This window comes from Polypterus senegalus, chromosome 18, assembly GCF_016835505.1.
Source record: "Polypterus senegalus isolate Bchr_013 chromosome 18, ASM1683550v1, whole genome shotgun sequence".
Taxonomy (NCBI): Eukaryota; Metazoa; Chordata; class Cladistia; order Polypteriformes; family Polypteridae; genus Polypterus; species Polypterus senegalus.
The window spans coordinates 2,026,980-2,040,682 of record NC_053171.1 but is presented as its reverse complement, the minus strand read 5'-3'; the positions used below and the strand labels follow the sequence as shown (position 1 = coordinate 2,040,682).

General features: G+C 38.3%; 1 protein-coding gene across 2 annotated transcripts in view; it reads left to right on the top strand.

The window, feature by feature from the left end:
• LOC120518734 (basement membrane-specific heparan sulfate proteoglycan core protein-like) overlaps positions 1–13,703 on the top strand; it is a 92,958-nt gene that overhangs the window by 61,693 nt on the left and 17,562 nt on the right. For both annotated transcript variants that reach the window (XM_039741676.1, XM_039741677.1), the window contains exon 5: positions 9,502–9,777. In XM_039741676.1, the coding sequence (XP_039597610.1) occupies positions 9,502–9,777 (276 nt within the window). The remainder of the gene's footprint in view (positions 1–9,501; positions 9,778–13,703) is intronic.

The window sequence follows — 13,703 nt, the reverse complement described above, 5'->3', positions numbered from 1 at the left end:
TTGTCATAGCAAAAGCTCTTCTAATGGGAAACTGTAAACGTTTTGATAAGAATGGCATATGAAGATCTCCTTTGGTGTCTAATGTTATCCGCTGAATATGTACTACATTACCTATCTTGTGGCCTGTTAAAATTTTACATGTTAGTCTATTGTCACAGTCTATTGATATACATTTAACCAATTTGCCGTGTAACAGATCGACAATTTTCGTGTTCATTTGTTTGACTTCATTGTTTCTCTGTGCTAGGATTGCCCATGTACTCATTTCTTCTGTTGATAAAACTTCGGGATAACATTTTTCAATAAGATTTGGACATAATAAGTCTTCTTTTATTTGGAATTAAAAGGGAGGTAAATGTAAAACTTTATAAGAGCTGAGAGCACAGAACTGTGTATGACAAAAGCATTTACACAAATGAGACGTTAGAAGAGGGCGGGACCAACTTGAAAAAATCCCTTGGCAATAGTCTTGTCTTGTCTCAAGATTTCCTTTTATAATAGAGAGATATTCAAAGCTTTTCTACTGAAGCAGTGATTTTTTTTTCATCAGACACTTATTTTCATGAGAAAATCAAATCAAGTGTCTGACATCACTGAACAGAATTCATGCAGCACTGGGATTTGAACCCTGATCTACAGTATCACTCATCACTCCAGCTCAGTGTTTCTAAAGGTTTAGCGAGAGCATTTGCTGTAGGCTGGTTTGAGTTCTCTGCAGTAACACTAATGGTTTGCATTTCCAATGAGGAGAGATGGAGAAACCCACAGAGCTGACATGCAGCAAAAGGTAAAAATGGAAACCAATTTGAAGGAGATTGATATTCAAACACAAAACAGCCTGACAGCTCCATAGAATGGATGCCCACTTACTGATTTTCCCCAATCTCACTGTCGCAAGTAATCTTCTGGCAATGGGAGTGTGATGGTACTGGTCCTGCTGCATTTTCCCTCTTCTAGATTTGCTAGCCTCTCGTACCCGACACCATCGATAATGTAACCAGATGAGGACAAATCTCGCTTGGAGCAAGGGAATGGTGTAAAGTGTGCAAGTGCTTTTATTAAAAACAATCACAACAAAATCAAAACTGTGTCCAAAGTGCAATGCTTCAAGAAATCCATAAATAATCCATAAAAACCACAAGTGACTAGTGGAGGTTAAAAATCCTAATAAATAAGTCCATTAAAAAAACAAGATAAAATACTGGCAGAAAGCTGTCCTTTTTAAAAATCTGGTGCCTTCTCCTTCTAACTGGCGGCTCCCCTGCTTCTCCCATACAGGCCTTGCAACAGGGGAGTTGCCCTATCTGCAGGTACAGCTGACTCTCCTACTGGTCCAGTAGCCTTCAATCTCCTGGCTACGTACAGCTTACTCGCTGGACGGAGTCTCGGGTCTCCAGCAACCAGGGCACACACTGGGGCTCTCCATCCCTAGTCTCCTCCGCCTGCCTTCTCTGCCTTATGCAGCGAGCCATCCTTATTCCCGGTCACTTCAGCTCCCTGGAACCGCTCAGCTGGAGTAACCGCTTCCTACTGCCCCCACCAAGTGTCGGCCAGACACTCCTCCTGAGGGCCTCTCCTCTCAGCTGCCAGCTATCCACTGAGCCAGCTCTCTCTCTCACTCCCACACTGGCATTTAACGTCTCCTGCCTTCCTCTCTCTCCAACCTCTCTCTTTGTTTCTGGCTTTTTTTTTAAAATCCCTTTCCTCCTATGCCAGCCCATACTTATACAGCTCCATAGGTACAGTGTCTCAATCACGCACTGCAGGAGGCCAAAGAAGCAATTGAGAACGATTGTATCTTCATGTGCAAGTGCGTCTCGCCCCAATTACTTCATCAACTCCCCGCGGATGCGCGGCCAATGGATTATTTAAAACCCGCTATACCACAGGGAGTGTTTAAGACCACCAGTCCAGGGCGGTCCTATCCTGTTTGGTGCCCTGGGTGAACACCCCGTCTGGAAACCCCCCCCAGCGGCCCCCCTGCCCCTTCCCCAGTGCCCCCCCCAAGCCAGCGTTCTAATAAACACTGAAAAAAATCAGTGCAATAAAAACTTTTGGAAATGTAATGTCTAACAGAGACAAAATCAAATTTTACATTTATACAGCACCAAAATATTTCATTATAGTGTAAAGAATTTTCACTTTAGTACCATCTCCAGTCATCGGTTCACCAGGTCACTAACCACTACATAAACTTTTTCTCTCAGAGTTGCAGTCAGTTTATTACTTCGGGTTAACTTTCCCCGCCTACTACTCTCCATTATGCGAGTCATTTGCATTAGTAAGTTAGTACACAAACATATATATCCATACAAAAAAATTCTTACTAACTAAAATCATTTTATCAACATGTTCAAAATCTCATTGACGATATTTTACTGTTTTAAAGCCTGTAATGTGCACTCCAATTATGGTGGATTTACTAACCTGTGATAAAGAATAGAGAGAGCACACGCATTGAGCTGGCGTCAGCTTCACACAGGAGAATTTATTCTTCCTGTTTGCTGTACTCTGCTCTATGCTGCTCAAGTAAGGAGCCCATCTAACGATTTCTGCGATTTCCCACAACCCAGGAAAAATTAATTGTGACATAATGGGCTTGGATTGACAATATTATGAATGAACTGTGCTTTATTTGGAAGCATCCCGCCACCCCAAGGTTATTATAATTAACGAAAACTAAAATCAAAACTGAAACTATTATTAAAAAAACATTTTCGTAAACTGAAATAAAATAATTAACAAAACCAAAATGAAAAACTAAAACTAAATGAAACTATTAAAGTAGCTGGAAAGACTAACTAAAATAAAATAATAAGTTACCAAAATATTTTTAGTTTTCGTTTTTGAATGAATATTCTTGCCGTTAGTCTTTAACCTTAACCCTTGTAAGTTTTAACTCTAAAACAGAAAGTCATCCACCACGAGCTTCCCGCACATATTCATCCAGTGAATGGTGACAGAGGGCGGCTGTTCACATAGCATTTGCGATGACAGAGCAAGCTGAATGCGGATGCAAAATTCGTGTGAAATAGAAAGCGATTTACATGCCGCCTTTCTTTGCGCTTGTTGTATATCAATATGTAATTCAAAAGGCTGAAATCAGAATGTGCTGGTCAACAAAAGGTTTACCATATGGACAGAAGAATCAATATTGAGTAACGTTTCAGTTTATTCCTCAGGTGACTACTTTTTAACTGTTTTTTGGAATTGTGTGTGTGTGTGTGTACACACGATAAATCAAAAATGCAACTAGAAAGATCGATGAAATTCGGCATGTGGTTGTTACACCACAATTGTAGATCTGTATTAACTTTTGGGCCAAATCCATTATTGGTACTTTACCTGAACACATACTCAATTTTTTTTTTTATTCATGCAGTTGCAGAGTCTGATTTATTCAACTTTATTTTTATAATAATTTTATATGGTGGTGCAGTGGTAGCGCTGCTACCTCGCAGTTAGGTGACCCCGGTTCGCTTCCCGGGTCCTCCCTGCGTGGAGTTTGCATGTTCTTCCTGTGTCTGTGTGGGTTTCCTCCGGGTACTCCAGTTTCCTCCCACAGTCCAAAGACAAGCAACTTAGGTGCATTGGCGATTCCAAATTGTGCTTGGTGTGTGTTTGTGTGCCTTGCGGTGGGCTGGCACCCTGCCTGGGGTTGTTTCCTGCCTTGCTCACTTCATCATGGGTTTACTGTCCTTATGTTGGGCTATTCAAGTCTCACTATCCCTAACCTCGATCCCTAACCTCGACAATACATGCTTGTTTTTCTTTGTTTCCCTCAACACAGTTAGGTGGGGTCTGCACACTGATTCAAGTCTAAGAGCCCTGTTCTTCATAAGCCCCTGTAATTTTAATGAAAAAATATTTTAAAAATTATAATATTGTTCATATTCAGTATCTAGTTTTGATTATGCTTGTTTTTATCAAACCAGTAAACCATATAGTGTAGTAAGCTTGCACTAACATTAAACTTATATCCAAATCTGTTAAGTGTACAGTTCTGTCTGATTGTGACACAAAACTAAGCTCCATAGAAGCTCCATGCCCTAATTCCTAAAACTAAAACTGAAACTAATAGATATAAAAATAAAATAGAAATGCCTTTGTGAAATAAAAATAAACTAAAACTAAAAATACACGATGAAGGAAACTAAAACTAAACTGAATTTCCAAGTAAGGTCAGAAAAAATATAGAAATAAAAACTAATATAAAAAGGCAAAACTATATTAACCTTGCGCCACCCTCCCCTTTCGACAGATTGTGTGTGAGACTTCAGCACAGCAGCAGCAGCAAGCAGGTGCACCGAGGGCCCTCACGCTCACTTCCCGCTTATATGGGTGTGATAGAATTTAGAAAACACATCGGTGCAAATTATAAGTCTATATCATAATGTCTGGTGCTTTTGTGTTTGTTTGTTTTTATTTTGTTTTATTTTGTGAGCTGGTTATTAGATCATGCCACTCCAGCCAGCCAGCCAGAGAATCCCCTGCCGTCCCACCCCTCTCCTCCCTGTGCGGCAAGTAGCAGGCGCACCTCATAAATGGAGGGCGGCCTTACTCCCCGCAAATGGGCAATAGAAAACCGATTGGTGCCCATGCAATCCCAAAAATGCGCTGGCATGATGTTGGGGCAGCATGGGCGCATGCAAAAAAAAAAGGCCCATGTCGCCCATATCAAAAACTGCCATTGCCACCAGTAATGATATTTAAAATATCTAACCAGGAGATATGTGTTTCCAAAAGAAGCACATTCCCCAAATTCCCAGAAGGAATAAAACCGAAAACAAGTGTTCTTTCTAAAAGAATAAAAATAGAACGGAGAACAGAAGGAAGCATTTGTAAGGGTGGCAAGTTGTTTTTTAAGCCAAAGGGTTTTACCATAATGACGTTTGGACATGAATTGGAAAGAGACCTTCACCAAAATTCTATTATAGTACCCGAGCCACTAAGAAACACTGAGAAGAGACCCATGAGACAAATGATCTATCAGTTTAAAAGCAGGGCACCAAAATGTAGACAATCATTTTCATATACTGTAAGTCATTAAGTCATTACAGTGCCGATAAAAAATATTCACCTCCTTGGAAATTATCGCATTTTCTTGTTATACAACATTGAATAACAGATCAACAGATCTGGACTCCTTAATGTCAAAGGGAAAACAGATCTCTGTAAATTAATTAATTATAAAACACAAAATAATTGACCACATAAATATTTACTGTCTTTCATAGGAAACCCCTGGTACAGCCAGTTGGCTTTAATAGTCACAGAATGAGTTCAATGGAGATCACCTGTTTGAGGTTTCAATTGATTTTAGTATAAATGCACATGAAGGGCCAACTTGTTGTTAGTCAGCCGGGTGGCCAAACTTACACAATGGAGACAAAGGAACACACCAATTAGTTCAGTGCAAATTACATGGAAAAGTGCAATGGGGATAGAGACAAGAAAATATTCAAGTTACTGAATATCCAGTTCAATCATTTAGAAATGGACAGAGTATGGCACAGCTGTAAATCTCTGTAAATCAGGTGATTCACAAAAATGGAATTATCGTACAAGAAAAAGACAGGTGAGGGTGACAACCAAGAGACCTCTGAAGACTGTGAAGGAATTGCAAGGTGCAGTGGATGAGATTGGAAACACTGTGCAGATTTTAATAGCCCGAAGGATTTTGTTCTTCCTGCTTAATAAGTTAATTTAAACTTCACTTTGTTCATTTACACATTATTTTTCTGCAGAATATAAAAATATTCCTTCATGTTTTCTTTAATAAAATTAAAAACCTGTATAATATAACTAATGTTCGTTGGTCCTTATCCACCATTTCTTTCTGTCTTGCCACACCCTTTATTAAATTTTCACTAATTTCATGTTCATCTATCAAATATCCGCTCTAAAAATGAGGTCCTGTACTTGTTTAGTTAAATCCCATCTCCACCACACTTGTCAAATCCTGCCTTTAGGTTGTCACATCAATGGTATATAAACCCCTCAATACTCACTCTGTGCCAGTGGATTTGAAAATTCCTTCTGTAATCCCTTGTAGGATTCAGTACAGAGCACATCTTCTCACTATTCTTCACTGGTTTCCAGTGTCCAATAGGACTGAATATAAAAACCTTTCCCTTGATTTGGCAGCCAACCTTTCTCTCTTCATTTGTCAAGAGTCCTGTCTTCAATTCAAATGCTTGATACCGTGAGAGCGGACCTCGGGTTGTAGCCTACTTTCATTTTCAGGAGGTTTTTATTTACAATATTTTGACAAATTGCATGCATTTTACACGTTGTGAGCATACAGATAGATGACCTGGCATGTTGACTATGCAATATGAGTAACTTCGTAGACGTTTTTGGTATTTGTTTGTTGTGATTTGGCATTGGTCTGTATTGGCTTCCATCTATCAGTAACGTTTTTATCCTCCATGAAAACAGGACAATAAAACATTTTATCACCCATTAATACAAAGCGGAAGGGTTAAGTTAATTTTTTTTCTGTTTTTGTTGCTGACATTAAGATTTCCAAATCAGGCCAACAGAGCACAAGTAAAGACCAACTCAGTATAAGTTTTACTGTATAAAAGAATGACTTCATGGTAGGACTTGCACTATAAAGGCTCGGCTTTATAGACAGCACAGGTGCTGCTGTCCCTGTTTGCAGATGCTTTCCGTATTTTCCTTTAAAGTCAGTTTTGATTCTCTGATTGTCCCCAGATACTTATAACTGGAAACAATCTCCCCTGCCTGTCCTTCATTGATTGTTTCTTTTGGGTGAATAGTGCTAGTATCGCTGTGGAACACCTTAATGTTGTTGAAGCACTTTGAGCATGGGAAATGTGCTATAATTAAATAATATAATAATAATAATAATAATATAAAATAATAATAATATTGTTATTAATTTTATTATTATTATTCTGAAACCTGCTTAATCCAGTTCAGGATCTTGGGACATATACAACCTATTCCAGCTACATTCAAGGCAAAAAAGAGCACAAAAAGGTTAATTTACAGTTGGAAATCAACTTTGGGAATGTGTGAGGAAAACCCACAAAGACACGAGGAGAAAATACAAACTCCTCATGGACAAAGTCCTGCTGTGTGAAGGAGAAATTCTAACTATGGCTGTACTGCACTTGTTATTATTACATCCAGCTCTACAGCTGCCTCACAGATCATCATTGTTTAAAGACATTTTGTTGTATTTTATCCAAATTCCACGTATTACTTCTCTGGAAACAGCACAGGATGCTGTACCCCACACATATGGTACCGTTTAGGATGACATACCCCCTCAAAGTTTGTTGTATGATAGATAGATAGATAGATAGATAGATAACAACAACAACAACATTTATTTACATAGCACATTTTCATAAAAACAGTAGCTCAAAGTGCTTTACATAATGAAGAATAGAAAAATAAGAGACACAGCAAGAAAATAAAATAAGTCAACATTAATTAACATCGAATAAGAGTAAGGTCCAATGGCCAGGGGGGACAGAAAAAACAAAAAAACTCCAGACGGCTGAAAAAAATAAAATCTGTAGGGATTCCAGACCATGAGACCACCCAGTCCCCTCTGGGCAATCTACCTAACATAAGTGAAACAGTCCTTTTTGTATTTATGGTTTTCATGGAAGGACTTGATGATGATGATGATGATCACGTGGACTTCTGGCTTTTAGTCCATTAATGCTGGGGCATCATGGTGCTTTGAGTAGGTTGGTGGCAGGCCGCCACCACAGAGAAACCAGAAAAAGAAACAGAAGAGAGAGTTGGGGTTAGTACGGATTTTAGAGCCACCATGAATGGTTATTATGATGAATTGAACATATAGAGTATCAGGATTAAGTTAAAGTGAAGTTATGAGAAGGCCATGTTAAAGTAATGTGTTTTCAGCAGTGTTTTAAAGTGCTCTACTGTATCAGCCTGGCGAATTCCTATTGGCAGGCTATTCCAGATTTTAGGTGCACATCAGCAGAAGGCCGCCTCACCACTTCTTTTAAGTTTAGCTTTTGGAATTCTAAGGAGACACTCATTTGATGATCTAAGATTACGATTTGGAATATAACGTGTCAGACATTCCGATATATAAGATGGAGCGAGATTATTTAAGGCTTTGTAAACTATAAGCAGAATTTTAAAGTCAATTCTGAAAGACACAGGTAACCAGTGTAGCGACATGAAAATCCAAACACATTTCTCCAGTTTTGTTTTCCTAGTTAGGATTCTAGCAGCTGCATTCTGCACTCGTTGCAAGTGATTGATGTCTTTTTTGGGTAGTCCTGAGAGGAGTGCGTTACAGTAATCTAGTCGACTAAAAACAAAAGCGTGAATTAATTTCTCAGCATCTTTCAATGATATAAGAAGTCTAACTTTTGCTATATTTCTTAAGTGAAAAAATGCTGTCCTAGTGGTCTGATGAATATGTGATTTAAAATTCAGGTTACAGTCAACGGTTACCCCTAAGTTTTTTACTTCTGTCTTAACTTCTAATCCTAATGCGTCAAGTTTATTTCTGATAACCTCACTGAATCCGTTTTTGCCAATCAATACAATTTCAGTTTTCTCTTTATTTAACTTGAGAAAATTGCTATTCATGCATTCAGAAATACCAGTAAGACATTGTGTTATTGATTCGAGAGAGTCGGTGTCATCAGGTGCTACTGATAAGTACAGCTGTGTGTCATCAGCATAGCTGTGGTAGCTCACGTTGTAACTTGAGATAATCTGACCTAATGAAAGCATATAGATTGAGAAAAGAAGCGGACCCAGGATAGAGCCTTGTGGAACCCCATATAGAATATCAGACAGACACACACTATAGCCTGAACACCCAGCACAATGACTAAAAAGGAAGAAAATTACAAAGGAAAGAGAACTTTTGACTTGCTTATTCCACTCACAGTGAGTCACTATATAGCCACATATTTTCCTGACTTCGTCGCTGGTCGGTGGTGCTACTTTAATAGTCATGTTAGGTCAAGTCTCCATGTGTATTTGAAAATATCAGGTAGAATGTGAGTAAAAAACTTTTTTAATTTCAATTTTCTCTCTAATCCCTATTTCTGCTTCTCAGTCCATTTACTGCAGACGTGTAACACATTGTGGACAGGTGGACATTAATATTTAATCACTGAGGTCCCATCACTACAGATGAAGTATCATTTCTGTTTTTAATGTACTTGTGACCAATGACTGCTTGTTTCATTCATCAATCGCCTGACTGGCCAAGTAACATTTGTTCTGCAGAATCTGAAGTAGAAACATTTGGATTTGCACTTTGACCACAATGTCTCTCATCCCTCAGGTTTTACTCTATTGAGTGACAGGATTTGCTGAGAATTAATTAGATTTTAACTAAGTGTTGCTGATCTTTTTTGAAACATTTCTAATGAGATGAGATGGAGAAGGAGTTTAGACGTCTGTTTCAGTAAACATTTTGTTCAACTTGACCAGTCTGATCTTAACCTTTCATCTTTTAATTTTCAGAAAGACAGGCCACACTTACAATTACCTCAAACCGTACAGGAAAACAAATCTTTGAAGGGGATGAGGTCAAAATGATGTGCAAAGTTGATGGAAATCCAGTTAACTGGAAATATGAGCTGTACAAGACTGGAGACACATACCCTTATAAAGAGCAAATGAAGAAGACGTTTACCATCAGCCGTGTGACTCCATCAGACAGTGGAGAGTACAAGTGTCGAGCCGTCAAAGACGATCTTCTCTCAAGATTTAGTGAACCTGTGCAGCTACAAGTGTCAGGTGAGGGCCTGATGGGAAACACGTCTTTACATTTAGATAGATAGATAGATAGATAGATAGATAGATAGATAGATAGATAGATAGATAGATAGATAGATAGATAGGTAAAATTTTACTTGTCTACAGCGGGGAAATTTGGCTTTGTACAGAAGACAAATAAATAAATATGCACTCATACTATGGTCTTAACACACACCAGAATGATCCAAAAGCAAAAAGAAAGAAAAACTTCTGACTTGTTAGGCATTATGCAGATGTATTGCTGTTGGTGTAAAGGACCCCCAAGTTGTGTTTCTAGACCCACTTCTGCTAAAAGTCCTCAGTGTTAGTGTGTCATGGTGAGGATGTGCAGCGTTGTTCATAACTCATAATTTCTTTACATTTTCACTTTTGAGGTCTTATCCTGCATTAACTCTGAGTTTCAGCCCTACTGCCGCCTCTCCATTTCAGTTCTCCGCTCACTTTTCTAACTGATGTCACGCTAACATCCTGTCCAACACTAAATGTGGTCTGTGCCTTTTCCTGATAGCTGAACTAAAGAGGAAGTGCGTAAGAGAAGAAATTTTAAGGCATAGACTCACAGCAGATGAGTTTCTCTTTTTCTTCTTTAGTGAATTTTACTTCTGGTTGAGTCACAGGTCCTCTCTAAGAGTCAACTTGATTAATTTCACAGTAGTTAAGACTGCACTCTCTCATTCAAGAGCAAGTAGTGTTTGTGATTACCAGTTCAATACGTTCTGTAAGGTGATGTGGTGCTTGGCTGTTTATGACTTTGTACATGAAGTGATGGATTTAAAAAAGGACTCTACACTTAACTGGAAGTCATTGATTTGAATTAAAATCTAGATCATGTCACAGTCATTCTCAGTACGTTAAATTCAATGGGTCACATTCATGAAATATTTGTAAACTAACAAACACATTTGCATATAAAATGCGATTTTACTAAAATGATACTCCATATTCAAAAGACATGAGTAAAACCTTGATTTTTTCTTAATACTTCGTATAGGTTAATAGATAGCAATCAGTCGTAAATTGTCAGGCACATGCAGTTTGTCAGTTCAATTAGCATAATCCACACCTGTCAACGCCACAAATCATAGCATATAAAGATGTGCTACCACACGTGTCCAGAATCTGCCAAAATGTCAAAAGGCAAAAAAAGAAATGGAAAAAAAAAACTACAAAGAAACTTAGCTCGAGGTACTTTTAATAGTAGTTAACAAAAGAAAAGAAATATTATTCTCCAGCGTGAGTAGTGGTGTCACTAGGAAAGGCAAAGGAATTGCTTGGAAAGAGGTGTTGAATGCGGTTAATTCAGTGTCATCTGTAGAGCAAAAACTGTTCAGGAAGTAAAACGGAAATGATTTGATTTGAAATTAGAAGCAAAGAAATGCATAGCGTCTCACCAAAAAAGTACATCTGCGACACGTGTGCGTTATTATAAGTCCATTCCTGTGGCATCTGTGGGTTGTTTAGAGGTGTCATAAGTCAAGTATTCAATAGGTAACCCCTATCCCCTTTGGATATAATAAGCCTATTTATAACTCTCAAATAAAGACAATTAAATCTATAGGAGAAACTTTTACACTTACCGAGCAGTCAGTTGTTTTGCACAGTTCCTTACTCCAGATGTGTGTGAACAGAACTGTGCTGCAGAATTAAACCGCACATACAGTACAGTAGTTCAAAAATCAGGTGACCACTTAAACGCTTATTTGCGGTGAGGAGTTAACACTACATTGAGCTCATGCTAAGATGAACCTCCTTGGCGTTAGACCCGAGCGTCATCTCTGGCTGTAAAAACAGTGCTAAATATTTTAGTCTTAAGAGTCACTCGAGCAACGGTATAGACGCATCTCGTGTAAGGCTACTCAGACTGTAAAAGTGCCAACACTGTTAATGCCAAGTGTTACTCAGGCAACTATATAGGTGTGTCTTGTGTAAGCGTCATAGCCAAGTGTTACCTGGGAGTCAGTGTAGACGCGTCTTCTTCTAGCATCATAATGGCTTCTTGTAAGAAACTCCTCTCGGCAGTGAATCTGTCTTAAGGCAGTGAAATTGAAACGGTGGGTGAAACTGAAAATGATTCTGGGAATCTGAAAAAACATTTGCAGTGTGCTGTATTATTAATAATAATGTGGAACCACAACCTACCCTTACAGCGCCCCCGCGCTTCTGGTGTTACAGCCAAACACGTGGTGTATGCAGGTTATGAGGTGTGACGCTAATTAACGCCCGTACTACAACAGATTATATTGTTGATATACTATTAACTATTTACAGGGATCAACTCTTTGGGAAGTTCATAACAAAAAAAAAATTAAATTATAAATAACATGTGCACTTGAGTATTTCGAGCCCTGCGTCTGAGTCGGATGGTTCCCTGGTCACCAATTCGTGTTTCACTATGCCCACTATGCCTTTCCGTCTTCAGCTACCCATGTGAACTTGTACGAAGAGACCTTACGGATCAATGCCGAAACGCAACTAAACCTGCCGCTGAGTGAGAGGACACATTACAGCATGATGATGAAGCAAAGAGGCAAAGGCGTGACAGTCGCTCGCAAGAAACGGACACTCAGCATTCACACAGATTAGTTCTGCTGCATAACGAAAGGCAACTGAAACCCCTACAGAGAGAGGGATAATAAATCATTATTATTGGTATCATTATTATAATTTCTATACTGCTGAGTTTGTACTTTTAGTGCTTTGCACTTTTTATAGTAGAAAGATGAAATTTAATAAAAATTTTAATTTTTCAAGCCAAAAAATGCAACACTTTTTACATGTTTTTTTGAGAAAAAATGTAACGCTAAGGAGGTTAATGCATGGAACAGAAATAAAAATAAAATGGTGCTGAAGCCATGATAGACCAGGTACTGAAAACTCATACCTTCAAACTGGATGCAGTCCTACAAAAAACCAAACTGTAATACCAGAAGAAGCAAAACAAACACCCTGCTAGTTTCTCTAAAAATTCACATGTTGATGTTTCTTTATTTTGCTGTCATGCCTTAACCCAGAAGGAGCAAAACAATGGCTGCTATACTCTCACTTTTTTTTTTTTTTTTTGTAGCACTGAATGGATTTTGTCTTCCACAAGAAACGGCAAAAAACTGAAATGAGAAATCTTCAAAGATTAACTGTGTGATTTAATTAAATTTTATGGACAATATTTTAATGCTTATTACTAGCTTATGGCTTTTATGTGAGTAGCATGTGGCATTTGTCTCTGTCTCTGGACTGCATAAAAGACTTAGGCCAGAAGTTTAAAAGCTATTCTAAGTAAATTAACATTAATGATAACTTTATATACATTTGTGTTTAGTTAAGATAAAGGTATAGCTTGGCATTGATACATGTACATAGAACGCATACAGTCAACTGATAATGGAGGGTCCTGCTTTATTTCCTACAATCTATCATGTAAAGGTAACATTCACTTGTCACTTTACTCTAACTCTGATGTAATAATTAAATAAATTCAGATTGTTTGTTTGTAAATGACAAGCTATAAGGGCATACGGTTTTTTGACCAAATTTAATCACGTCATGTAGTAACACAAAGAAACAGTATACTGTACAGGTCAGCATTGTGCCCTTATTGTTGTCCAAGTTTGTTGATTTAACAAAAGAATAAAGACTCACCTTTAGAAGAATAAAGACAACAATTAGCGTCTCTCGATTTAGCTGTGGTTAAATGATCTTCTGTGGTCATTGTCTCCCTCGCAATCCTTATTGAATTCCAATTCTGATTTCACAGCCTGAGCTTGTTTGCTCGATCTCTGTGTTCCCAGTTACGACTATCGCTTGTTTTTAAAACTACAAATCAATTTTCTGATTCCATTCTTCCATTACTGCTGCTTCGCTGCAGTCATTATAGCTGCAGAATCTGGGAACTGAATTTGTCCTTCATG